This window comes from Phocoena sinus, chromosome X, assembly GCF_008692025.1.
Source record: "Phocoena sinus isolate mPhoSin1 chromosome X, mPhoSin1.pri, whole genome shotgun sequence".
Taxonomy (NCBI): Eukaryota; Metazoa; Chordata; class Mammalia; order Artiodactyla; family Phocoenidae; genus Phocoena; species Phocoena sinus.
This window is the reverse complement of record NC_045784.1, coordinates 12,905,318-12,932,527: the sequence shown is the minus strand read 5'-3', so window position 1 is coordinate 12,932,527 and position 27,210 is coordinate 12,905,318. Positions and strand designations below refer to the sequence as shown.

The 27,210-nt window shown below is 42.2% G+C and overlaps 1 protein-coding gene across 1 annotated transcript; it reads right to left on the bottom strand.

Moving 5' to 3' along the window:
• Positions 1-414: 414 nt before the first annotated feature.
• Positions 415-26,834, bottom strand: ZRSR2 (zinc finger CCCH-type, RNA binding motif and serine/arginine rich 2). Its single transcript, XM_032618813.1, has 11 exons — positions 26,515-26,834; positions 26,034-26,113; positions 22,458-22,548; positions 18,240-18,348; positions 17,960-18,046; positions 15,121-15,159; positions 14,395-14,513; positions 7,642-7,855; positions 3,879-3,934; positions 2,994-3,103; positions 415-917 (listed from the first exon to the last, which is right to left on the bottom strand). Exons 1-11 carry the CDS (start codon positions 26,553-26,555, stop codon positions 463-465), a joined length of 1,401 nt encoding a protein of 466 aa, XP_032474704.1. The 5' UTR covers positions 26,556-26,834; the 3' UTR covers positions 415-462.
• Positions 26,835-27,210: the final 376 nt, after the last annotated feature.

The window sequence follows — 27,210 nt, the reverse complement described above, 5'->3', positions numbered from 1 at the left end:
TTTTTTGCGGTACGTGGGCGTCTCACTGCTGTGGCCTCTCCCGTTGCGGAGCACAGGCTCCGACGCGCAGGCTCAGCGGCCATGGCTCACGGGCCCAGCTGCTCCGCGGCATGTGGGATCTTCCCGGACCGGGACACGAACCCGTGTCCCCTGCATCGGCAGGCGGGCTCTCAACCACTGTGCCACCAGGAAAGCCCAACCGGTTATATTTACGGGTCAGGAGTATAAATAATTTTTGTGTTGTATACATTTTATGTTTTCTAGGTTTTCTATAGTAAGCACACTGATTACCGGAGAATAGAAGTATTTTAAAATAGGGTTCCAGGCTACATAGGCTTTTGCCAGACTTGCTAACCCACATGAGCTGAGAGCCCTCTATCCAACTACGCAGCCGCCATAATAAAGGGTGGATAATCACTGAAGGACATGGTAAGTTTATTTGGATTTGGGGCTGTGCAGAGTTCAGTCTCGGCTCCCCGACGTCCTCCTGCCGCGGCTCCTGGACCTGGAGGAGCTCCGGCTGCGGCTGCGGCTGCGGCGGCTGCGGCTGCCCCGGCCACGGCTGCGGCCCCTTTTTCTTCCTCTGCTTCGGGAACTGTGCCTCTCCCGGCTTTTGGACGCGTGCTTGTGGGATTTCTTGCCCCCGTGGCTCCTCCTCCTCCTCCTCTCGGCCTCCCCGTTCCTCTTGTAGGAGTGGGCCGGCCCGGGGCTCCTCCTCCTCCGCGGCCTACTGTAGTAGTCGTCGTGGCGGCCCGGCCGCTCTCTCCTCTCTGAGTTCTTACTGAAGCAGGAGCCAGTCCGATCCGGAGACAGGTACATGTCTCGATTCGCTTCCCAAAATTCATTGTTGGGATTTCTGAACACGTGAAGAAAGTTGCAGTGTTTCCCTCTTGGACACTGCTGTATTTCAAATAAACCTGCAGGGGCACAGTGAGGAAACGGCATTTACTGCTGGCACTTCATCCTTTTCAGAAGGTACATTTCTGATGTTTGCTTGTGATAGGACTATTTTCTCCTTACGTACATTGATGTCATAGTTTGGTTCCCCGAATTTCAAAAATATTCAATGCTCTAACAAAGGGCACTGTGAAAAGTAACAGATAAGAACTTTTAATTAACCAGAATGCCCTGGATTATGGTGTTGCAGTGCAACCAAACCAATGGCGACCACATTATTTTTTCTAGGCTTTTACCATCCTGCTGACTGACAATGTAGATCCCTAATTAACAGTGAAGAACCAGCCCTGGGAGTCCCCCTGGCAACATGCTTTGAGGGCATGGCGGTGGGAGGACCAAACCACTGACCAAAAGAAAGAGCCTATCATAAGTAGAAGATCCTGTATTTTCTTATACTTCAAGAAGATGATAAACACTGGCCTAATGCTTTAAATTTACCAGGTGCTTTTAACATGGAAGATTTTTGTCAAAGGTGAAATCTACTTGAACAATTTAGAGATCTTTTGGGGATTTTCAAACTTTTTTAAAAGCGGTGAATTCCCTAAATATGTAAAAGAGTTAAAAGTGAAATACCTCCATACCACACACTATATACAAAAAGTCAGTCAAAATGGATCAGAGTCCTAAACGTAAGCTATGAAACTATAAAACTCTTTGAGGAAAACATACAAGTAAATCTTCGTGACACGGGCTAAGCAGTGGATTCTTAGATATGACACCAAAAGCACAAGCAAAAAAAGAAAAAAAATAGAAAAATTGGACTTCCTCAAAATGAAGAATTTTTGTGCTTCAGAGGACAACATCAGCGTGAAAAGACAACCCACATGATGGGAGAAAATACTTGCAAATCATATCTGCGATAAGGGACCTGTCTGTAGAATATATCAAGAACTCTTACAACTCAATAAGACATACAACCTAATGAAAAATGGGCAAAGCATCTGAACAGACATCTGTCCAAAGATGATATACAGTGGCCAATAATCCAATAATAAGGACACGACAAAATGCTCATTAGTTACTAGGAAAAAATAAAGCTGTTATTTAAAAAATAACAAGTGAAATAAATAGTCTCCTGCTTTGGGGGAGTCAAAGTCACACTCAGAAGCACCTCACTGAAATGGAGAAAACAGACCCATCTCTTTCAGCACCCCAGTCTTTAAATCAGGCCTAATGGTTCTTCTGGTTTGCCAAAGCAAGGAATTCTAAATTCCTTTTTTTTCTCCCTTCAAATAAATGGTTTTTAAGTGAGAGCATCCATTAAGACCGGGTTGCCAAAGACTCAGACTTCATAAATTATAGATTTTGAAATAAGAGGTTTTTAAGCAGGCGAGTATAAAGCAAAGCAACACAAAGGGTAAGGGAAGTGGTCCCGTAAGGCATGGGCAGCTCCTCTCGTAGCTCCCGGAGCACTTCAACAAGAAATGGTTCGGCGAAGCCCATCTGATAGAAATCAAAACAGAATGAGCCCTTCAAAATTGCCAGCTACTCATAGGACTGACTCATTTCCTGACTTGGCAGCCACTGTCTGATGAGTCAGCCTGACTGAACGTGCCCTGACCAGGTTCTACAGCTATAATCAATCTTTACGACACAAAAGCTTGTATTTCAATAAGGCAGGAAGTGTCATAGGTAATGTTTCAGGTGGCAAAGATGACAGAAGGTTCATTACGGATAAAGATGGGAAAAAACCCAGCTCAAGTGAGGAGCCAATGAATAGAAAACACTTCTGAGACTGCAATCAGGAGACGGCGTCCCTGATAGACACAACTTCTCAGGCTTCCTGCAGAGCCCAGGACTTCGAGCACCGACTCTGTCACCTATACATTGTGACCCCAGTCACCTCATCCATAAAGTGACCCACAAGGTCGGTTACAGGTCTAAACTGTGATGTACTTTACATAATGATATCTGCTCATCTACCAGGTGAGGCAAAAGCTATGCTTCACACCTTTAAAAGGTTGGTTTTTTTTTCCTAAAACTATTCCTTTATATGACAGTGGAACAGTGGGGAAAAAAGTCACGTTGTATTTTACCACAAATTGCCATTTTCCATCGGGTCACTGGGCAGAATTCGCACTGAAGCTGTCTTCCCGCGTACCACCGTCCATTAAACAGAGAAAGGGCTGCTTGGCATTCTTCTTCCCTTGAAACCACAAATTAAAGGATGCACTTTAGAGTAACTTTCTAATATGCAGATTAACCCTATTGTTAATTAACCCTTGTATTTGTTTACTGTAGGACCACCTAGTTCACTGCTTTTGTGCTACCTAGGGAGTCCTTGTTACAGCATTCAAGGTCCTTGAAGCTCACCTTATTCAGGAACCGTTTTGTTTTTTAGTTTTTTTTAACCAACCCTCCCAGAGGTTTTGATGCAAGGAAATCTACTTGAGTCAAGGCTTCTTAAACCAAAAGACTGGACCATTAAAAATGCAGAAGTGTTTTCCATTGTCACTGCCTGTTCCTTCTCAGCTCAGATGCTGTCCTTCCTATTATTCAATACAATGGTTAATTTATCCCATTAGCCATGGCAGCACAGGGAAACAGCAAGACGAGCAGAAACAACACACTAACTGCTTGCTCTCTTAGCGGGCCAAATGCACACTGAAATTATTTGGGGCTTTTATTTGGGGTTCTCTATTCTAGTTATCCCTTTTCAGTTTGTGTTTTAATTTTAAAATTATATAAGTAAAAAATTAACTATAATGCAAAAATTAAAAACTCTAAGTATATGAAAAATGAAATACAAATATATAGTTTTCTAATCCTTTCCATATTTCTAGGTCAGCTCTTAATATTTACATTTTTTAAAATACCATGCATATGAAAGGTATATATTCAGTGGAAAAATCCCAGATGTCAATGTAATCACAACACTATATTGTGACAAATGTGAAGATCTTTATGTTTAGAATACTTACGATTGATATTGAACATACACATTGCCCCTCAGATGAGGTTCCAAGTTGCAGCTGACCTAAGGAGCAATGAAGAATTCCATCATTAAAAAACAAACAAAAAAGGCAAAAACCTAAGGAAAAGAAGCCCTCCAGTCATCAAACGCATTTTTTGTCCAGGCCAACATTACCAAAAGTTGTTATCAATCAAAGATTCCAAAATTAAGATACTACCCCACTCTTACGTCTATTTAAGGCATACTTCAGCAGACGGTAGTGTTGCAGGCCCCAATTACCTGATCCCTGTTGATCCTGATTCTTTTTTGTCCAAAGATATGAAATGCTTCACACATGCATAAAAATACAGAGACTATTTTAAAAAAAGAAAAAAAATACAGAGACTAGAAATCAGCCCCTATATACACCACCCAGATTTAACACTAACATTTTCCATTTTTGACTGAGAATGTTTAAATACATAAAACATGAAAGACCCAGTTGAAGCCCTTCCATCCTATTCTTCTCCCTCCTCCATCACATAGGTGAACACTATCCTGAGGTTGGGTGTAACCTTCACATTCCAAACACACACACACACACACCCCTATCTGCACAGACACAATACCCACAGCCATACATACACACAGACAGGCATATACACACATATCATATGTGTGCCATAAAATACATATATTATGTACAGACATACAAAGAAGTGTATGTCTGTTATGTACGTATGGGTATACACATATTTATGTACATATATGCTAAGAAGCACGTATATATATTGATAAACAATATACAGTATGGCTTTGTACATTTTAAAATTTTATATAAATAATATTTATTTCACATCCTTTTTTCAAGATGTAATCATGTAAACTTAATGACTCATTTTAAACTACTGAATACTGGCTATATCAAATTATCAAATATATTTATCCACTCCTCTAATGATGCATATCCAAGGTGCTTCCAATTTTTCATCAACAAACAGCGATGCAGTCAGCATGCCTGAATGCCTCTCTGGGCGGTAGGGCTTTGTCTAGTGTGCATGACCGGAAGTAGTATGCTGATTTGTAGGTTCCATGTACTTTCAACCTCACTAGGTACTGACAAACTGCTCTCTAAAGTGGTTTTACTAATTTACACAACCTCGCCCATGCTTGATATTAGAATTCATAATTTTTTTCCCGATGGGTATGAGTAACATCTCATTTTAATATGCACTGTTCCCATTACTTGTGAGGGTGAACATTGACCATTTGTCTTAAAAAATGACAAATCTGATTTCGTTTTACATAATGGTATAAAAAGGTCCTCAGGGCTTCCCTGGTGGCGCAGTGGTTGAGAGTCCGCCTGCCGATGCAGGGGACACGGGCTCGTGCCCCGGTCCGGGAAGATCCCACATGCCGTGGAGCGGCTGGGCCCGTGAGCCATGGCCGCTGAGCCTGAGCGTCGGAGCCTGTGCTCTGCAACGGGAGAAGCCACAACAGTGAGAGGCCCGCGTACCGCAAAAAAAAAAAAAAAAAAAAAAGTCCTCAAATATTCCTACTAATGTTTAGCATTTCTTTTCAAAATGAATCTATCAATATAATTTTACAACTTAGTTGCAGAGTATTTTTATCAGAGCATCCCAAGAGAGGCAGGATGCGTACTGACTGACAGTACTGACTGACACCATCCTTAGAAGGAAGACTGGGGGGGTTTACCTAGTGGCGCAGTGGTTAAGAATCCGCCTGCCAAGGCAGGGGACATGGGTTCGAGCCCTGGTCCAGGAAGACCCCACATGCTGTGGAGCAACTAAGCCCGTGCACCACAACTACTGAGCCTGAGCTCTAGAGCCCATGAGCCACAACTACTGAGCCCGCACACCTAGAGCCCGTGCTCCACAACAAGAGAAGGCACTGCAACAGAAGCCCACGCGCCGGAACGAAGAGTAGCCCCCGCTCACTGCAACTAGAGAAAGCCCGTATGCAGCAACAAAGGCCAACGCAGCCAAAAATAAAATAAATAAATAGATAAATTTATTTTAAAAAAAAGAAAAAAAAGGAAGACTGGGGACTTTCCTGGTGGGCCAGTGGTTAAGACTTCACCTTCCGCCTTCCAATGCAGGGGGTGCGGGTTTGATCCCTAGTCAGGGAGTTGGGGAGATAAGATCCCACATGCTTCTCGAAATCTTTTAAAAAAAAAAAAGAAGAGAGAGAGAGAAGGAAGACTGAAAGGCCCCAGGAGGCCACGTGAGCCGCACCAGGGCCCTTAGAGATCATTTAAGCCAGTGGTTCTCAAAGACCCGTTATTAATTTTCCATGATAAATTTGATGTTTTGGAAATTTTTCTACTAAAAGTTTATTAAACAGCTTTCCATTTATAACTGCCAACATGATTAGCATGAGCCTGGCTGACAGAATTCTCAACAAAAGAAAAAAAAAACTCCACGGTTAGTAGGTACGGCCTGTTGCAGATAATGGGGGTGATTTCCATTAAGCAGCCTGAGGTGTTGAAAGCTCCAACACTAACTTCCCAGAAGCAGTATAATGTAGGGACCCCATGCGGGAAAACACTGATGTAGTCCAGTCCTCGCCCTTCAGGGATGAGTAAAAGGCACAAAGAGGCAAAGAGCCCACGGCTAGTCAGCACACCAGCTCCTCAGCGGTGCTTCTCACGTGGCACCGAGTCGTGTGTGGCCAGGCACTTAGAAGTACTGTGAAGACGGGAAAGCGCATGCAACAGAAAGAAAAGGTAAAGGGGAAAGAGAAATTCTGAAAGAATTTTTTAAAATCTTGAAATCAGTAGTAAGAAGGATAGCCTTGAATTTCACGAGGGCTACAGTTGCTCTGTTTCTTAGCTGTTCCAAATTTCCACTGTCATTTCCAACTAGCAGAAAAAATTCACAGCTTTATTCCTATCTCTTTCCAAATTATGGGCCATTTCCCCCATCCTAACATAACAAAATCATTCAGGTTCGGATCTGATCAAATCGCAGACAGCAGGAGACTTCACTGTGCTAGGATTTGACCACTGGGCCCAGGAGCAGCAGCCATTACACCTGACTTCACGCTTGCTTTAAGGAATGTTTTAAAATAACTCTGTAATCTGAACACTTCTTTTACCCCCTATGCTGCATCACAAACCATGACTCTGGGAACACTATTTTCAGTATTGAGAGTATTCAGTGAATAAAAACAAAGTAAAAATAAAAAAGGGAAAGGAATCAAGGTTTATGTTCTTGGGGAGCTCCAGAAGAAAGAACATGCACCTTGGGTGGAAGCTGCAAGCAGGCACCATCAACACAATACAGTAACAACAAATCAACCACCTCGGTAGGTGGAGTAAGTAGAGGATTGTCACACTCTGCTCTCCTCGGCTCTAGGGGAGACCGACCACGGGAGGGAGGGCATTCCGCATCATACGCAGCCCCTAAGCGAACGCTTGGATACCTATCTGCAGAGGACCTTATGCAGAGAATTCACAGGCTGCAAAAGAATGGGACCATAAAGGTACTGAATGGATGAAATATCTTTTCCCATCAAAACCTCAGAACCCAGGAAATGTCATGCTAGTACCTGTTTAAGATTTCAAGTAGTACCTCAACCGTAATGGCAATGAGATGGATGGAGAGAGAGAGAGAAAGAATTAACATTTCCTTCCAACATGGTGCCAGGCCCTCCACCATAGCGCACATCCCACCCAGGCAGAGAGCCTGTGCCCTCGCTTTCCCATCCCATCCGGTGCTTCAGAGGGAGGTAAACTAGTCCCGTCCTCCACGCGCACTGCATGTGCCCACCTTGAACTGTATCACTTTCCCCACGTTCTTGAACTCGGGGAGTACATCGTCATAGAAGTCCAGGAACTGCTGGTAGGTTTCCTCTTCGCTGTACTCCAGACTTGCGTCGGGGTCATAGTCGTCCCTTCTGCACTGCTCCATCCCGAAAGTCGTAAACATGCTTTTAATAAGAAGGGTGGGACTTGATGCCGGGAAATTGTGTTTACGTGAACACCTGCGTATGAAGGAAAAACTTCAGCATTCCAATGGTGAGAAATTACACATAAAAGGCTTGCTTTAAACTGTGAGATACTCAAGCAACTTAGCTGTTTCAACTGAACTGTAAGATGATAAACCCCATTCAGACTTTAAATTTCAACACTTAAAACTGTTCTAGGGCTTCCCTGGTGGCGCAGTGGTTGAGAGTCCGCCTGCCAATGCAGGGGACACAGGTTTGTGCCCCGGTCCGGGAAGATCCCGCATGCCGCGGAGCAGCTGGGCCCATAAGCCATGGCCGCTGAGCCTGCACGTCCGGAGCCTGTGCTCCGTAATGGGAGAGGCCACAACAGTGAGAGGCCCACGTACCGCAAAAAAAACAAAAAACAAAAACTGTTCTAAGGGCTTCCCTGGTGGTGCAGTGGTTAAGAATCCACCTGCCAATGCAGGGGACATGGGTTCGAGCCCTGGTCCGGGAAGATCCCACATGCCGTGGAGCAACTGAGCCCGTGCACAACTACTGAGCCTGCGCTCTAGAGCCCACGAGCCACAACTACTGAAGCTCGCACGTCAAGAGCCCGAGTTCCGCAACAAGAGAAGCCACCGCAATGAGAAGCCCGTGCACCGCAACGAAGAGTAGCCCCCGCTCGCCGCTACTAGAGAAGGCCCGCGCACAGCAACAAAGACCCAACGCAGCCAAAAATAAATAAATTTATTTTAAAAAATAGTATCCAGCATTAAAAAAAAAAAAACTGTTCTAAAACTGACCAATATATTGGGTCTCATTAAAATGTAAGGTTGGGAATTATTTCCAAGTTCAGATGCCATTCAGCTGCCTTTTACTGAAGTTCAGGAAGCCTTACACATGTGGAAGCACCGGGAAAGAGATGCATGGGCATGACGGACCGTGATGAAAGGCACACAGACACCGAGCATGGGACTCCGGACAAGGTGAGAACAGTGCAATCCTGGTTCCATACAATCGCCAACAAACCCGACACTTAGAGAAAAGGGTATTCTGAGAGTTTCAGCTAAATGGATCGCATTTCATAGTTTTCATGGCATTTTTATATTCTTTTTCTGATCCTTGCAAACTGTTAGGACAGCCAGGGCTAGTATTTTCTCCACTTTGAAAGAAAGAAAGTGAGGCCTAGAGAAGCACACGTACCCAGGTCACATGGCTGGGGAGAGAAGATCCCAGAGATCCGAGCTTATCGACAGTCTACTGCCTGTGTGTTATATGATGTGCTAAATGTAAGGAATTTCTCTTTAATGAAGGTTAACCATTGTGAAGAACAATTTTCTTTTCATAGCTTAAACTGGACCGGGTTGTAACTGAGTAATTTTTTAAAAAAATCTTTTATATGAGTTTACTTTCTTATTTACTTCCTTCTCCTCAAGTAAAATGAAGGAAAAAAATGCAGTTTAGGATTCCAAATCATCAAAATTTTCCTGATTAAATTTCTAGTTTAAAAATTAGTTAAAACAAGAACTTTAGAAAAAAATCCCCAGAACTTTGGAAGAAAAAAAGTTGAAAAACAAGGCAGGTGTTAGAAAAAAACAATGGCCCTGAAATGAATAAACGTTTAACTCATGCTCACTTTCCAGTGTCTGTAACATACATCTGTACACCTAGTGAGACAATGCACACAGAATGCCCCGCATACACCATGCCCAGCTCAGAAATGGGCAATCTGTGTTCATTAAAGTGAAATTTTCTATTTTTCAAAGGACCCTCCTAGATTATTCAGTCAGAGACCTTGTAATGAGATCCATCTTCCCAAGGACAAATACCCACAGAAAAAAGAACGAGGATTCAACCTGGTTGGCAGTGTTAGCAGAACCAGAATTTTACAAGTATGGAGCACATACAGAATTAAATGAGAAACCAATTTAACAAGGTTAAAATTCTCATGGGATTATCATAACTGAATGAACTTGGCTCTAGTACCCAGGATGTCAAATGAACATTTGTGAGTTTTGGAACAGCACCAAAGTCCCCATCTAGGGAAAAATCCCACTTGGCCTAGAGATAGTCCATATAATCTGAGCGCATTTAAGGCCAGCCCTATAGGTTCTACTGAAAAGTCAGCTAAGACAAGAGATATTTGGGAAGGCAGTCTAAAGTTGTGGTACCAAACCCATGTGATTCTCAGAATCACCTGGGAAGAACTGAGATTTCTCAGGTCCTGCCCTAGACCATCTGTTCAGAACTCCAAGAGTGGGGAACCCATGTTTTCAGAGTAACTCCCCACCTGGTCCTGAAGGTTAGCCATGTTTGGGGACTCCTGGTTTAGGCCATGCTATTTACTCAGATCCTTGAATCAAGTAAGACTGCCACAAAATCATGTAGTTGGACACTATCTTAACCAAAGGACAGCCAATAAATGGCATGGGTCTCCAAGTGCCCACTCAGGTAGAGCTAACTGACTATGCCTCTTTTTCTTTTTTCAGGGGAGCACTCCAGGCACCCACTACCTTTGTCCTTTATAGAATCAAGCTACATGCTAAAGGTAGGCTGTGATTATTTACTGAAGGTTTTTGTGAGAAATATTCTCATGAAAATTACATATGCAACTGTTAATAAAACATCTATCAAAGTTACTGTCCACCTTCCTACTCAATGTCTTTATATAGTATTCCACGGGAGAAACATTTAGACTCTGATGCCTGGAAAATCTTTGTCTTTCCAGAGATCCCACTCATTTCCTTTTTGGTAAGAACTACATAGCTCATTTCTGCCTGGGATGGATACAACTCCAAAGCCAAATGTATTGTACGTTCACAATAACTCACTTTCTTCTCCTTTCCTTGCTTTCAATTTCTTTTATTTTATTAAACTTAGTGTAGTAGATTGTGAGCCTTCTTTATTTTATTTTTCATAAATTTATTTATTTATTTATGGCTGTGCTGGGTCTTTGTTGCGGTGCGCTGGCTTCTCATTGCGGTGGCTTCTCTTGTTGCGGACCACGGGCTCTAGGCGCACAGGCTTCAGTAGTTGTGGCACGTGGGTTCTAGAGCTCAGGCTCAGTAGTTGTGGCACACGGGCTTAGTTGCTCCGTGGAATGTGGGACCCTCCCAGGCCAGGGATCGAACCCGTGTCCCCTGCATTGGCAGGCAGATTCTTAACCACTGTGCCACCAGGGAAGCCCTGTGAGCCTTCTTTAAATCACTTCTGGAAACAAGTGAGGTATAAATAACTACTCTGATTAATAAATTTTACTTTTCATCAGTGATTATGTTCTTTTAGGACCAAAAAAAAAAAAAAATTGAACTCCCCTCAAAGCTGTGACTCCAAGTGCAAAAAGGTTCTAGAATCAAACTCGTACTAATTACGAAAACAAAGCAACCAAAGAAATGCTTAGCTTATGGGAGTGCCTGATGTTGCGACAGACCTTAACAGAAAAGAACAGTTGTATGATCTGGAGCAAGTCACTGGGGCTCTCTGTGAAAGGGGGGCAGTATCTTTGTTTGAAGGGATGGTGCTGGATTTTGTAATTGCTGGTTTCATGGAATCTTATTTCACAACTGATCACTTGAATCATGCAAATACCCAAATCGCTCTCATACTGTTTTTTGATAGTTGTGATGGTGAAATTTCACATGCCTGTGAATATATTAAGAAAGGTTCACAGGGCTTCCCTGGTGGCGCAGTGGTTGGGAGTCCGCCTGCCGATGCAGGGGACGCGGGTTCGTGCCCCGGTCCGGGAGGATCCCACATGCCGCGGAGCGGCTGGGCCCGTGAGCCATGGCCGCTGAGCCTGCGCGTCCGGAGCCTGTGCTCCGCAACGGGAGAGGCCACAGCAGTGAGAGGCCCGCGTACCGCAGAAAAAAAAAAAAAAAAAAAAAAAAAAAAAAGAAAGGTTCACAAACTAAGCTGACCACCGTCAATATTTCCTTGAAACGGCCCTCAGGGATGGGTTTTGAGAGCCTGAGAGTCCATTCCCCTTTTCACAAATAAGTACTGTCAACTGATTTCCTGAAACCACTTAGGACATCTCCCCTTCTCTCACTTATGCCCAGCAGAAGACTCCAGAATCCGATGACCACAAGTCTTCACATTTAGGGAAATGTTATAGACATATCATAATTGAGGACTCCTGCAGCTGGGAAACCTTACATACAATTTGGTTCAATTCCCCACCCCTACCCCACCCCCGCCAATGCAAAGGTGACTCACACTGAGTCTCAACTGTCTTTCAAAGCTAAGTCACTGTACACTTTATCTTTGGTGGGGGATGTTTTACATCAATCATTACTATTTTGTTTTGTTTTTTTTTTTTCTGTACGCGGGCCTCTCACTGCTGTGGCCTCTCCCGTTGCGGAGCACAGGCTCCGGACGCGCAGGCTCAGCGGCCATGGCTCACGGGCCCAGCCGCTCCGCGGCATGTGGGATCTTCCTGGACCGGGGCACGAACCCGTGTCCCCTGCATTGGCAGGCAGACTCTCAACCACTGCACCACCAGGGAAGCCCCAATTATTACTATTTTGATGAAATTAAACATACATTTGGGAAACACTTCTAAGGATACGAAGGGGGGTAAAGTCTTTCTCCCCTCCTTAGTTCCCAGTTCCTCAAGAGGAGACTTTCACTATTGACCGGATCCTGTGACTCCTTTCACAGGTATTCTGGGCATATACAATCCCAGCTATAAAATATAAGAGGAGTCACAAATCCTACATTAGTGACTCTCAATCCTGGGCCCATCAGAAACACCTGAGTACATTTCAAAAATTAGGGTGCCCAAGTCTCAGAAACTCTGATTTAATCAATTTGAGGTAGGACATAATTTTTTTCAAGCTTTCTAAATGATCCTAGTGTGTGCATCCAGGGTTGAGAACCACTGTTCTTAAAAAATGTAAAATGATGTGAAGGCTTAAATTAAAAAAGAAAGAGAAAGCTAGAGAAGGTTCACATTTTCAAAGAAGGAAATAAAACAGCATGGAAAATTTTATGAATAAAATAAACATGAGAGACAACATACAGTTTCTCATTAAATACATATGAATTTGCCTATTCATATCCCTTTTTATGATGAATAGGACACTAAGATATAATTAGATCTTTTCTTCTGCAGAATGAAAAGTAATAATTAGATTTTGCCTCAGATGGATTTACTCACCATTATGAATTATTTATCTACTTTAAGCTGTTCATTCATAAACAAGCCAAATTATAAAACTCACCATTGCCTGGCACAGTTGGTATTGAAATATTTGCTAAATGAATGAAAACATCAACACTTAGTTTTCCACATGAATGTCTTGTTTTAAAATCATTGATCCAAAAGAGGGAGGGAAGCAGAGTGTCTCAGAGAATAAGGGCAACAGTAACGAAATGAAAATACGAGCAAACACTCAGAACTTGCCATGGGCCTGCCATGTTCTCCCTGCTTTCCCTGCATTCACTCACAACTGCCTTAGAAGAGGGGTACTGCTTTTTTTTATTTTATTTTATTTATTTATTTATTTTATTTAGTTATTTTTGGCTGTGTTGGGTCTTCGTTTCTGTGCGAGGGCTTTCTCCAGTTGCGGAGAGCAGGGGCCACTCCTCATCGCGGTGCGCGGGCCTCTCACCGTTGCGGCCTCTCTTGTTCCGGAGCACAAGCTCCAGACGCGCAGGCTCAGTAGTTGTGGCTCACGGGCCTAGTTGCTCCGTGGCATGTGGGATCTTCCCAGACCAGGGCTCGAACCCGTGTTCCCTGCATTGGTAGGCAGATTCTCAACCACTGCGCCACCAGGGAAGCCCGAGGGGTACTGCTTTTAATCCCCATTTTACAGGTGAGGGAACTAAGGCACAGAGGGCTTAAGTAACTTTCCCACCTTGACAGCCGCTAAAGCCAGATGTTGAACCTGGTGTCTGTTCCTGAATCAGAGCAGACTGAGAACGCGTATTAGAATTTTCCTCTACTCACTCGGATCCTGTCTTTCACAGATATCCCTTTGGGCATGCCAGTTTTGGGGTTTTTTTTTTTGCGGTACGCGGGCCTCTCGCTGTTGTGGCCTCTCCCGTTGCGGAGCACAGGCTCTGGACGCGCAGGCCCAGCGGCCATGGCTCACAGGCCCAGCCGCTCCGCAGCATGTGGGATCTTCCCGGACCGGGGCACGAACCCGTGTCCCCTGCATTGGCAGGCAGATTCTTAACCACTGCGCCACCAGGGAAGCCCGGCATGCCAGTTTTTAAAGCCTCTTTTGTGTACAGTGTTTGCCATTCAAAAAATAAAGCCAGACTGCTCCAGTCTTTTGAAATAGATTATTTCCCCATCCCAGCTGTCCCATGTGGACTAATACAAGTGCAGGAAGGAAATAAAAGCAAAAGGTCTTCAGATAGCTGTGGGAGGAACGCAAAGGAAGCCCTGCCAGAGAACTGGACGAAGCCCACCCAGAGAAGAGGTATGGGGGTGTGGAGGGAGCAGGGGATGCTCAGCTGGGGGAACCGGAGCAGCAGCAAGAATGCAGCAGATGCCTATGAACATTTCAAACTCCAGCCCGTGCCAACTCAAAAACCTCAACATTTTGAGTCACTTAACTCTGACACAATAAAGCAAAATTGGTTACCTATCTCCGAATCTGCAAGCTCCTGTTTTACTGTAGAATGGACAATTAGCTCGATCTTTTTCCATTATCCTCAATTCCATGGGTGGTTCTGGGTTTTGCCATGTGGTGCCATTTTCCAACTGTTAAAAATAACCATGACTTTACTTGGTGTTAAAAATCCATGAAGAAGTAAATGTTTAAAAGGTATTCGAAATATTTTGGTCAAAAATAAAAACAGATTCATGTAAGAATATACACATTCAAGTTGTATCACACAATCTAGACTCTACAAACAATTGTCATGAGACAGGGGCTGTATGTCTCTCCTGGCTCCCAGTCACTGCCCATCATCAGGCATCGATATGGCTACCAGGAGCAGTCACCAAGGTTTCCCTTCTGTCCATCCATTCCTAAAAGGGTTGAAGGACTTCTTAGGGAACCACCCCCTGAGACCAATCTAAGTTACTGTGAATCAAGTTAAACCATCCATCGGGGCTTAAGTGTGTGTGATGCTGGTTACACACACTTTAAGGACTATAAACAAGTCCAGTCCACCAGGGTAACCTTTGCTTTTGTTCATCAGTTCAATTTTGTTGTTGCTGCGGTACAAAGCACAGAGCCACACAGGAGATTCCCACATTCAGACAGGATCTAAGTAGCTTACCATGAAATTAACATTATTGGAAATATTGTTTTTAAAGAAATGTTCATCGGTCTCAAATTCTTAATGAAAGCTTTTGAAAATACCTCATTTTCAGCCTGCTCCAGCATCTTCTGCACAGCTTCCTACAAATGGTGCAAACATAGGACTAATGAAAACCTCAAAGTCAGGTAAGTCACATCTGGTTTCTCTGGTTAAGAATCTCATGTGTCACAATTTTTAAAAAAACTTATGCACACAAAAGGCTTCAGGTTCTAATTTGCTTTCTATAGCACATATAGCTGAGAGTCTTCATTCAACTAGGACATTTAACAGCACACATTGCAAAACATAGTCTTCTAATAATTTCAGTAAGAGTAGTATTTAGTAGATTTGAACATATATTCCACATTCTAGTTTTTAAGATGAGGTATTAGTGAATATCATAAAAGACAATGCTAGCTGAAACATCACAGACATTTAACAGATGCTACATTATGACATGAACAGCAGCAACTGGGATTGATACAAAATCTCAAACTTTCCGATAAGGCAAAGTCAGTCCTGAAATATGCCAGTAAATTTTGACCTCCTTGGCATTTAAATAAGTTTTAAATTATGTTCGACAGACTTCTCTTCCCTAGCTCCTTAAAGCATTACATAGAAGACTCATATGTCTAGCTGCTTACTTGATTAACTCTGCCTGGCCATGTAAGGGTCCTCAGTAACTTAACGTGCTCAAAACAAACCTCACTCTTGCCTACCCCTTGCCCATCTAAATGCCCATCTCAGTAAACGGTGTTGCCATCTGACCACCTGCTCAAACTAAAAAGCTAAAAGTATGACTTGAATTCCCTTCCCAGTCCATTCAGCCTACCAGCTAGAGTTCCGTTGACTGTGCCACGACTCACCCCAAATCTCTGTACTTCTCTGTATTAAGCACTACTGTCATCCAAACCACCATCATGTCCTGTCTGGAACAGCAGCCTTCTAACTGGTCACCATATATCCACTCTTGCCTCCTTGGTCACCACTCCCCACCCCCATCCCCCATTCTTTATACAAAAGTTAGAATGATCTGTTAAAAGTAACGATATAAATTAGATGAAGTCAATCCCTGATTAAAAACCCTTTAATGGCTTCCCATGACACTTTAGGTAAAATCCAAACTCGTCCTTCCCACCCAGGAGGCCTTACATGAATGACCCTGCCTACCCTCCTGACTTCCTCCCCACCCCTGCTGCTCTTTCCTTTGGTCTCTAGGATTCAGGCACCCTGACCTCCGTTCAGCTCCACGCTCAGGGCGTCCCCCCTCTGCCTGGAGCCCTTCTCTCTGAGATCTCTGCATTCAGGCGTCAGCTCACACGTCGGCTTCTCCTTGGAGACGTCTTCCTGGACAGGCAATCGGAAGAAGTACTTTCCTACCCCGATCACTCTGTCACATGACATTCTGCCTTATTTCTTTTTTTTTTCTAATGCTTTATTCCTTTATACCACTTAACATTACCTTAGAGCACTTCAAATGACCTTTTTTGCTTGCTTATATTCAGTTCCGTCATCTAGAAACCGAACTCAGTGAGTACAGATCTTTTTCGCTGCCCTATCTCCAACCCCTAGAGAAGCATCTAGCTTACAGGAGAAACAAAGAATGCAGATCCCTTTATATATGCTTAGAATCGACTTCATTTTACCCACTTCTCCTTAATGTCTCACCAGACTTCCTTTGAAACAAAAGCGTTAGCTTTTATCTGGTGCCAGAAAGACCTCAGTTGAAGAACATTCCACTGTTAAAATGGGAATTTATTACTCTCTACTAAAAAAATAACAAGCTCCAAACAATTTTCCTGCCCCCTAAAAACTTAGCATGATCTCGCCTCATCTAGAAAGCAGTACTCAAATAAGGGTATTTAAAATTTGCACTGGAATTAACTGATGGCCTGAGACAAAAGAAACAAAGGTTGCTTCTACCCCATCATGACCAGGATGTAAACAAATGCATTTTCCCCCGTAATCTGGTGATTACCCAATTTTATGCTATTCATACATAGCATTATCACAGAAAAGATACATCCTGATGAATCAGTCAAGGAAAGATGAGCTGTGGTATCTTTGAAATAAATACACTGTTAAGGAACAGCAGCAAAATAGACCAAAGCAATCTTTAAAAACAATCCTGGAAGATATAGAGGATATATACATATACCTTATAGATTCTTTTTTTGTGTGTGAGCAACTATAGGTTAGCTACAATTGCCTTTATAGCACAAGTTAGAAAGGAAGTCAAGATTTAATAACAAAAAATATTTCCTCATCCCTCAATATTTGAGTCTGACTTCTTTCAATCTATTAGTTCTCGCTGACACGTCCAAAGCAGTGAAGTCTCTTATGAATCAAACAAAGGTGGAAACTATACAAAATAGTATTCTCTAAGTAAGTCAACCCATATACAGCAAAACCTCCGAAGAACACCATTTGCTCTAGAGTGGTACAAAGTGTAAGGCAGGGGCCAGCTGCCGATTTTTAATCAATACAACAGTAAGGTTTTATTAGAACATGGCAACACCCTTCATTTTCGTGTCACCTATGGCTGCTTTCACGGGACACTGGCAGAGTTGGACATTTTCAACAAAGACCATACAGACCATAAAGCCTAAAATGTTTACTCTGGCTCTTTACAGAAAAAGTTGGCCAATCCCTGGTATAGAGAGTAACGTCAGCAGAGATGAAGGAAAACCTTCATTTAAGGCATCTGCCACAGCACCCACCCAAAGAAGAGCATCATAAGGAAACGCTAGTGTATATCCAAACTAAAAACATGACTCTTTCTAAAGAAAAAACCAAGTCCAAACCTGACATGCCTGTAGCTTATCCTTCAAGCCTATCACCCGCCCCATCTGCTCACTAAGAGGATACGCAGTGCATCTATCCTCCTGTGACGGGAATCACCTCTCTTTCCTTCTTCTCCTGTAGCTTCTGCTGCTCCTCTTCTCTCTCTTTTCTCTGCTGTTCTTCCCATTCTTCCTTTAACTTTCTCTTTACAGAGGAAAAAAGAAAGAAGAAAGGTAATTATTTTTCAGACTCACTTTTTTACAACATTTCACATATGGGGCAAATAAATGAAAAACTTTAACACTGGTAAAATGGATAATATCCGATTTTTAAAGTTCAAGGTATGTAACTCAATGAGAGTCATTTTGGTTAACTGGTTATCTGATTAATACCATACCTCTTGCTCTTCCTGCCGTTTTCTAGCCGCCTCTTCCTTTTCCTTCTTTATTCTGAATTCTTCTTGTGCCTTCTGTTCCCGCAGCAACCACTCCTCATGTAATTTTTGCCTATTTATGTAACGATGTGATCAGATAAAAGGAATGGACACTAATCTACAAATACATCCACACACATATATGATAGCAAATGGGATTTTGGGAATGACGAAAGTATCATGAAAGGTATTTTCTAGAAAGCAGTTAAGTGGAGGTAAGAGGATCGAGAGGTGAGTAGTGATATTGGAAAAGCACTACATTTTAGCATATCGTCCTAGAGGGTGACAGCATAAAATCACTACTTCTACATTTCCTATCTGTAATATCTTTACACAAAACAATGACACTCTAGCTTTCCCTTTAGGTTGACCACAGTGATGTGTGGGTGCCAATAAAGTGAGTAACATCCAGCTTTTCACATTCAGGAAGTACCACCCTTCCTGTTCTATGCATTTTGAACGTGCCCATCACAGGATTGCAGCATGATAAAAACCTGACATCTCCTGCTGTAAACCCTTGGACTTCTACTCTTTACAGCTGAGAGACTCCTGTGGTTTGCCCCAAGCACCTAACTGCTGAGAGAAGAAAAATAGAACTACATCGTGATCGTGTCTTTAAAATAAAGAAAGCTACAGGTTGTAAGAAAAGATGACAAAGAGTTACAAAAACAGATTAGTGGGTGTCTAGTTTATTTTTTGAAATGACCAATTATAAAGAGTGATCTTATCTTAAAATGGTGTCTCAGATATCTAATACCACAAGTTTCCAACTTAAAGATGGGTTATATTTCAAAAGTTTATTAGCCGATTAAGTGTTTAAAACCTAGACTGCATTTTCCCACTGAATTTGTAAAAGGAAAATGAAATATGAGAAACTGTTCTATATTACTTCAGGGACATTAGCAGTTAAATAAGGTTTTATGTCTAGTCTGGGGACCCAACCACAATTTCAAATACTTGATGGGAAAAAGTATTCCATTTCCAACTACAGATTCCAGGAACCCATCTTTTAGCCATAGTAGACACTGGCATGTTGCATGTGTCAACGTTCCTGTGTATGTCATAGAGTATACGTAAATGTTTCAGTGTGCAGAACTCTGATTCATAAACCTTTTGAGGAAGATATTCATTGTAAATAAACTGAACCAAAGTGTATATACATTTAAGACCACAAAAAAGTAAAATATTACAAACTTTAAAACTTAGTAACTTGGATATAATACTGAGAACTCTAGAACTCTGGGCACATAACTCTGTCAACCCCCTGCACTAAGAGACTTGAGCAAACTCTAGCATGCCTTTTAGCAGCATAAGGCTGTGTCCCTAGGATGACCCCATCACCTCCCACCCCCCAAGACATTAAAATGCCTGCCTGAGAAAACTCAATGCTGCCTAGAAAATGGACTGTTTGCTCTGGCCAACACCTGATAATAGGCCTCTGCCTTCCCTCTCCTAGAGCATCACTCAAAAGGGCTCGTAATTATGAATATGTGTCTCTTACAGCTCATAAGGGTCTCTCTCAAGGGCCTGAGAGCCATTCCTGGGAAATGCAGTCATTAAGAAGGATGAGGCCTCTGGCTCCCAGTCTCTGTGCGAGGATAAAGCCCTAACTTCCCTAACTGCCCACTAATGAACACAGCTTCCTGGTCACCTTCACAGGGATCAACTCCTGGTACTGTTCACTTTCCTCATTCTCCCTTTTAAATGCCTAAATCGCCTCTGCACAAACCAGAATGGAGCTCAGGTCTTCCCCTACTGTCAGGAGTTACTGAATAAAGTTTGTTCCTGCACTTTAATGTCCGGCTCTGTTTACCTTTGACACTATACACATCCTTTTAAGTAGTACATAAAGCCATTCAGTATTTTCAAATAAATTTCCTGCTTTTCAACAATAAAGTATTATGCAACTCGTACAGGAATAAACAAAAATCAAGGGAACACAAAGACATGTGTATGTGATTTAAAAGAAGCATCTAAGTAAATGGGAAAGCAAGAAAAATGACTTCCCTATTTCATGCTATACATATCATCTTTATCATTACAGAAATCTCTAGTAGTAAGAACAACCAGAGATATTACAGCATCTCCTATCTGCTCACGCTACGTTAAGCGCTATACACTTACCACCTCATTAATCTCATTTAATCTCCCCAATTCTATGCTGTAGGTACTATGATCGATGGTTTTTTTTTTTGGCTGCATCATGTGAGATCTTAGTTCTCCAACCAGGGATCGAACCCGTGCCCCGTGCAGTGGAAGCGTGGAGTCCTAACCACTAGACCACCAGGAAAGTCCCTGTTTATGTCCATATTTAAGGCGAGGAAATTGAAGCTTAGAGAGATTAAGCAACTTGAACACAGCTAGTAAGTAGCAGGGCCAGGACTGCAATGCAGATCTGGCTGAATCCAACTCCCTGTTCCCAATCATTACTACTTTTTTTTTTTCAGCATTTTCATATTTCCACCTATTTATGTGCTTATTTGGGTAACAGGAACTAATTACAAGAAAAGAAGCAACATTTCCAGTGAACACACTAAATAGCTAGACAGGACCTATAAAGTTTTTTCTCCTTTAAAAAATTATTTATTTTTTATTGTGGCAATGTATACATACCATAAAATTTACCATTTTAACCATTTAAGTGTACAGTCGAGTAGCATTAAGCAGATTCATATTACTGTGTACCACTTGGGGAATAAAAAATAAACTACCCCCTGAAAAATACCAAAAGAGAAAAAGAGCAGAATATTTTTGTCATCTGGGGATGGGGGCGGCCTTTTGAAATCAGACATCAAGGCTAGATAACACGATGAAATTGACGACATGGAGATCAAATTATGTGAGTAACACGATAAGCCAAGTTAGGACTGATGACAAATGAGAAAAATATACATCACACACAGGACAGATAAAGGATTAATATCCTTAATCAAGTAATAACATTGCTTACACAATAAACTTAAAAAAAAATGAAACCCAAAAGAGAAAGGTGCAAGAACTAAGCAAGCTACAAATAGATAATATATAAAAAGATATTCAACCCTACTAATTAAGAAGTGTACATTTGAACTCTTCTCAATACTCTGTAATGGCCTATATGGGAAAATAATCTAAAAAAGAGTACATATATGTATATGTATAACTGATACACTTTGCTATACAGCAGAAACAAACACAACATTGTAAATCAACTATACTCTAATAAAAAAATTTTTTTAAATGTACATTTGAAACAATGAAATATGACTTTTCACTAAAGGAGTTTTAAGGACTGATAACACCTAGTGTGAGTGAAGGTGTGGAGAGATGGGCACCTTGCTTCACTCTTGGAAAGGCTGCAAACTGCAATCTGGATGCCCTTTCTACCTGCCCATCTGCCTTTTACGTGTACTTCTCCTCTAGGCATTTTCCTAAGGAAATAATAGGACAATTACCATGGATTTATAATCATGGATACTCACTGCAACTTTTTTATAATAGTAAAAAGCCTGAATGCAAAATAATAATAAATTAATAGTAAATAAGAGTAAATTAATAGTACATGGTAAGTGAATGTTATTTAATAGTAAATAACCTGAATGTCCATCAGTAGAGAACTATAAATTATGAATAGAAAATAAATTATGCCAGTCATACAATGGATACTGTGTTGCTATTGAAATGGTTGAATTAGATCTCTGCACCAACACTGAAATAAATGTCCTATATAGCGAAAAAAGCAATTTATAGAAAAATAGGTATAAATATCATCCCACGATAGAAATATACATATATACTACATCTATAGTTTCTTTCTTACCTTCTTATTGGGGCTATCTTTGGTGTGTTGAGTTTACTGAAGCCCTTTCACTGTTTACACTTCTTAATTATTTGGATTTTTTTTCAAAAACATTTACCAATGAGCAAAAAGAGTGAATAATACTTTTACACTTCTTAATTATTTGGATTTTTTTTCAAAAACATTTACCAATGAGCAAAAAGAGTGAATAATACTTTTTTTTTTTTTAAAGACAAAATCTTTTTTCAGCCCATCAGCTAGCGGTTTAAACAGTTTATCCAGGGTATTTTATAAGACCTATTTTGTATAAGATTGTATAAAGAAGACCCGCCCTAGTTACCGAAGATTTAGGATATTCAAGTAAAATAACTGGGTTCGCAGGAAGCGCTTCAATCAGTGCTGACCTCTCTCTCTCCAGCAGCCTCTCTTCTTCTCGTCGTTGTTCTTCAATAAAGGCATCCGCCGCTGTCTCCTCCTCCTCCTTCTGTGAGAGTCCTGAAGGAATGTCAATGTTTTAGTACACTATCTGTATATTACAAAACCTTGGTCAATAATTCAGGGAAAAACTTACATACAATTTTTCATCTTTACAAATATGGTACAAACCTGTTTTTAAAACTTTCTAATAATAAAGGGCCCCGATCGCCCAAATTGGAACAATGTGAACACTGAAAAGAACAATAATGGTAGTAGATAACACATTAAACTTAAAAAATTTATTGATGGTTCCATAGTGATACCCCAAAAGATGGTGAGGTGTGAGAGGGAACATCCACCTGTATAGAAGAATGGCAACTAAAAAATGTAGAAAGACTTAAGTAGAAAAGTCCTCACTTCTGCACCCCACTGTAGGAAGAGGATATTTATTTGGGAAGAGGATATTTATTTACACTATCTCAAAATATCAGCCCTCAGACGAGTACTAATTACAAAGGCAGGAACATCTTTTACAATGGAGCCATCTGATTGGCAACACTTAGACCACACTTGCATCATTAGGAGTGGAACAATTTGACATGAGAGGCCCCCTGATGTATGCAATGAGAGCTACACAGCATCAGCTTTGTAGTATTTTGCTATAGAGTGTAACCTGAAGCCAATCAGAAGACAGACTAATCTAGAATGCAGAGCATTCCACAAGACAACTGGCTTGAGCTTTTCAAAATAATCAAACTTGAATTGGGAAAGTTTAAATATGGCCTGTATATATATTACTGAATTAATGTTCCTTTATTTGTTTAGTATTATGGTCCTTATTCTTAAGAGATGCAGGCTGAAGTATTTAGGGGTAAGGGGTATGTATATGCAACTGATATGCAAAGGGTTCAGAAAAAATTTGTACATATGGATCTATCTATCTATACATAGAGAGAAAGTAAGGCAAAATGTTAACAATTGACAAATCTAGACGAAGGGTTCATGGATGTTTATTGAACCATTTTTTCAACTTTCTGTACATTGGAACATTTTCAAAATAAAAACATGGGGGCTTCCCTAGTGGCGCAGTGGTTGAGAGTCCGCCTGCTGATGCAGGGGACACGGGTTTGTGCCCCGGTCCGGGAAGATCCCACATGCCACGGAGCGGCTGGGCCCGTGAGCCATGGCCGCTGAGCCTGCGCGTCCAGAGCCTGTGCTCCACAATGGGAGAGACCACAACAGTGAGAGGCCCGCCGTACCGCAAAAAAATAAAAATAAAATGAAAACATGGGAAAATAAGTTTTAATATAATAAAAATTTATATCCTCTTCTACTCAGAATTTAAATTTGAGGGGAAAAAAGGAGGAAAACTGAAGTGATCTTAAGGAAATATAACAGAAGATCTCAGGCTAAAAGGAAAAAGATATTGTCTGTCACATATATTAAGTATAGGTCTAACCAAAGGCCCACCCAGTCCTAGATAATCACCATACAGCTGACCCTTGAACAATGCAGTGGTTAATGGGCACTAGCCCTCCACGCAGTTGAAAATCCACGTATAACTTAGAGTCGGCTCTCCACATCCATGATTCCTCTGTATCTGTGGTTCTGCATCCTTGGATTCAACCAACTGCAGACCATGTAGTACAATAGTGTTTACTATTGAAACAAATCCACATATAAGTGGACCTGAGCAGTTCAAAACCCATGTTGTTTAAGGGTCAAGTGTATATCTAATTGTATTGTACATGTAACTGTATATGGAATCATGCTACAATTTTGCAACTTGCTCTTTATCCTTCATGTTACCTTAATTTCTGATAATGCAGCTCGTTTCAGATTATTTCAAGTAGAACTGGGGGCTAAAGAGGCTACCTGTAATAGAGAGGTTGATACTCCAGAAATTTCTACCAATCACTTGCCAATTCACTCTTATAGCAATCCTTACAGAATACTTCTATATTCTAGCCTTCTGTAATGTTTGCCCATGCAACGTGTGCTACAACCCACAGCAGTATTTGGTAGACCACACTATTCATGAAGCACCACTAAGTAAAGAATTGTGAGTTGGAGTAGGCCAAAGCAGGAGCAGCCATCCAGAGACAAGCGCTTAGTCTTGGATCTCTCATTAGCCATATATAATCACGAGCAGACCAGTGAGCTGCATCCTTCAATTGACTAAACTGCCAAAGGACACATCCACCTGCCTATTCACAGAGGCTCACTCCAAATGCACTTTACAAAGTTAAAGGGGAATAAAAAATCAATGGAATATGTTGGATTTAAAATATGTAAAGAAAAAGAAGACTTTTAAAAAGTGGGGGCATGTTACAAGAAAACAAAGTAAGGAAGCTGAAAACTTTAAGGAGGGTGGGAAATCACTAAGGGCATCAATAACGCCAACCTAACCTGTTTTTCCTTTTATCCCTGATGCTTTATCCTGCCTCTAGTGGGCCAGTTTTGAACGAATAAAACAGAGATGCTAATACAGGCTGCAGGGCAACGCACTGCCCCTTCCATTCTAAGTATCCCATGTAATGCTACTGAAACAGTTACAAGGTAACTCCAATGGTAAGTAAAACCTCCATGGCTATTTTCTCAAGGCTGGAGAATCCTGGTTCCTTGAGTCTGTGGACTTCAAGAATTGTCTAGGATAATTTAACAGGCATATTCTGGCTAATGTGTATGGTAACCATTATAACTCAGTACTCCTGCGTGATTTCAGTGCTTTCATCTGCATTTATAACTACACTATACAACTTTACAACTAAGTTCATTAAACAGGTAGGTTTAATATACAAATGTTAGATTCTGCCATGAAGGCCAAATGACACCACCATCAGTACAGATCAAGGTTCCACAGTATTTTAATAGGAAAAAAAAGTGATAAATAACCACAGGGCAACAGTAGTAGTGGCATTCCAAACTCCACTCAGTACCATATTCACGTTGTGAGCATCTATTTCCCATCATCCCTAACATTACATTAATGTAGATATGGGGACTTCCCTGGTGGTCCAGTGGTTAAGACTCTGAGCTTCCACTGCAGGGGACTGGATGTATAATTGTATAATTTCACTTGGTTTTGTGATTTGTAAGTATATTGCTTTATAAGTCAAGTAAGTTTCACAACTAATTTTATGCATATATATTTAAATAATGTCAACAAGGGGTCTCTCATGTTAGTGAAGTTTAAGAGAAACTTGCAAAGTGTCTAAAACCCTCGACTCCTGCTGGTTTTACAAAAAGAACTATTCACCGAATATTTACTATGTGCAAAGGCTGTGCTAGCTACTGTAATTCGTAATGCCTGCACCTGTAATATTAGATACTTCATAAATACTTAACACGTAATCAGTGGGTGATGATTCACCGTGACTCCCCCCCCACCCCTTGAGTACGTTAACATTGTTTCTGACATGGGTCTAACACAACTTTTTGAGAGGCCGTGGCCACAGCAATTCTTTTTCGGATACGGTACTTGCTTTCCTTCTGACACTGGGGCCTCAGGACGGGAGTCGGGGGAGCAGTTTCATGCACAGAAAAAAGGATGAATCCATTACCTGAGTCTCTCAGTCGAGCGAGTTCCTGCCGACGTTTCTTTCGTTTCTCCTTCTTCAGGGAGGCCCTGTACTTTTTGTGGCTGGAAAAACAAGACACAAACACACTCCAGCGTCAGTGGCCGCACCTGCAACGCTGCCTGAGCTCCCCTCTCCTCCGCGCCCAATGACAGGAACTCGTTTGGGCGCTCGAAAGTGAAACCTTGCTTCCCGTGTTTTAATTACAGAGCATGCTTTTACCATCGCCTCGCCATCCCCTGCGCAGACGGCAGGTCTTCTCCATCCCGTCACCTGTACCCCTCCTCGCCTCCCTGAGCCCACAGATGCCCGCGGACAGTCCGGGGCGCGCCAAGGGAAGGGATCGAGCTGCCGCGGTGGCTTATCTGCTTGGTCCAGCTCCCTTTCTGCCTGCAAATCCTTCAACCCAGCCTCGGTCCGCTCCGTCCCCTTTTCTTGTCAGCTCACCTCCCCCAACCCAGCTCACCTTAGCTTCTCCGGAAACATCATTTTCTCGGACGCCGCCATCTTGCCAGCACCGCCACGCCCCGCAACAGTCGGCCGGAAGGGGCAGGCTTGAAGGCGTCCGCAGCCGCGCGCAGTTGCAGTCGCTGCGCGGCCTCTCGGGCTAGAGGGGCGGTAGCCTGTCTCCACCTTGGCTGACGAAGGACGGATGACGGGAGGTAGGTAGCTCGTCTTCCAAAATCCTGTACGAGTAAATGTCTCCTTCTCGAAAAATCCTCTGGGCTCCTAACCCGTCTTGTAAGTACTTTTTCCCTCGTAGCGCTTCCCCAGTGCGTTATCACTCCCTCTCCCCACCTCATTGTGAGATGTCTTGTGGCCAGGAAGTTAAAGCCACACCTCCCCCTTTCTCGTCCATTCACAAAGCCTCATCTCTCACGCTGCTCGCCTTGCTTTCCAGTCCGAGGCTCTGGCTCCTTCCATAGTTCCACCTATCAACGCCTTAGACAAAGTTCCTTACCCCGCCCCCTTCCATTCACACCTGCCGGCTCTATAGGCGAAATTAACTACCGAGGCTGCAAAGGTGCAACCTCTACTCCCAAGGAATTTACAATCTAGAGGCAGAGAAGGGCCAATTCATAGATTAGATAATATGGTACAGGCAACTAAGATTACTTAACATAGTCCGCCTGGAGATTCAGGGAGAGCTTTCTGATGCCTG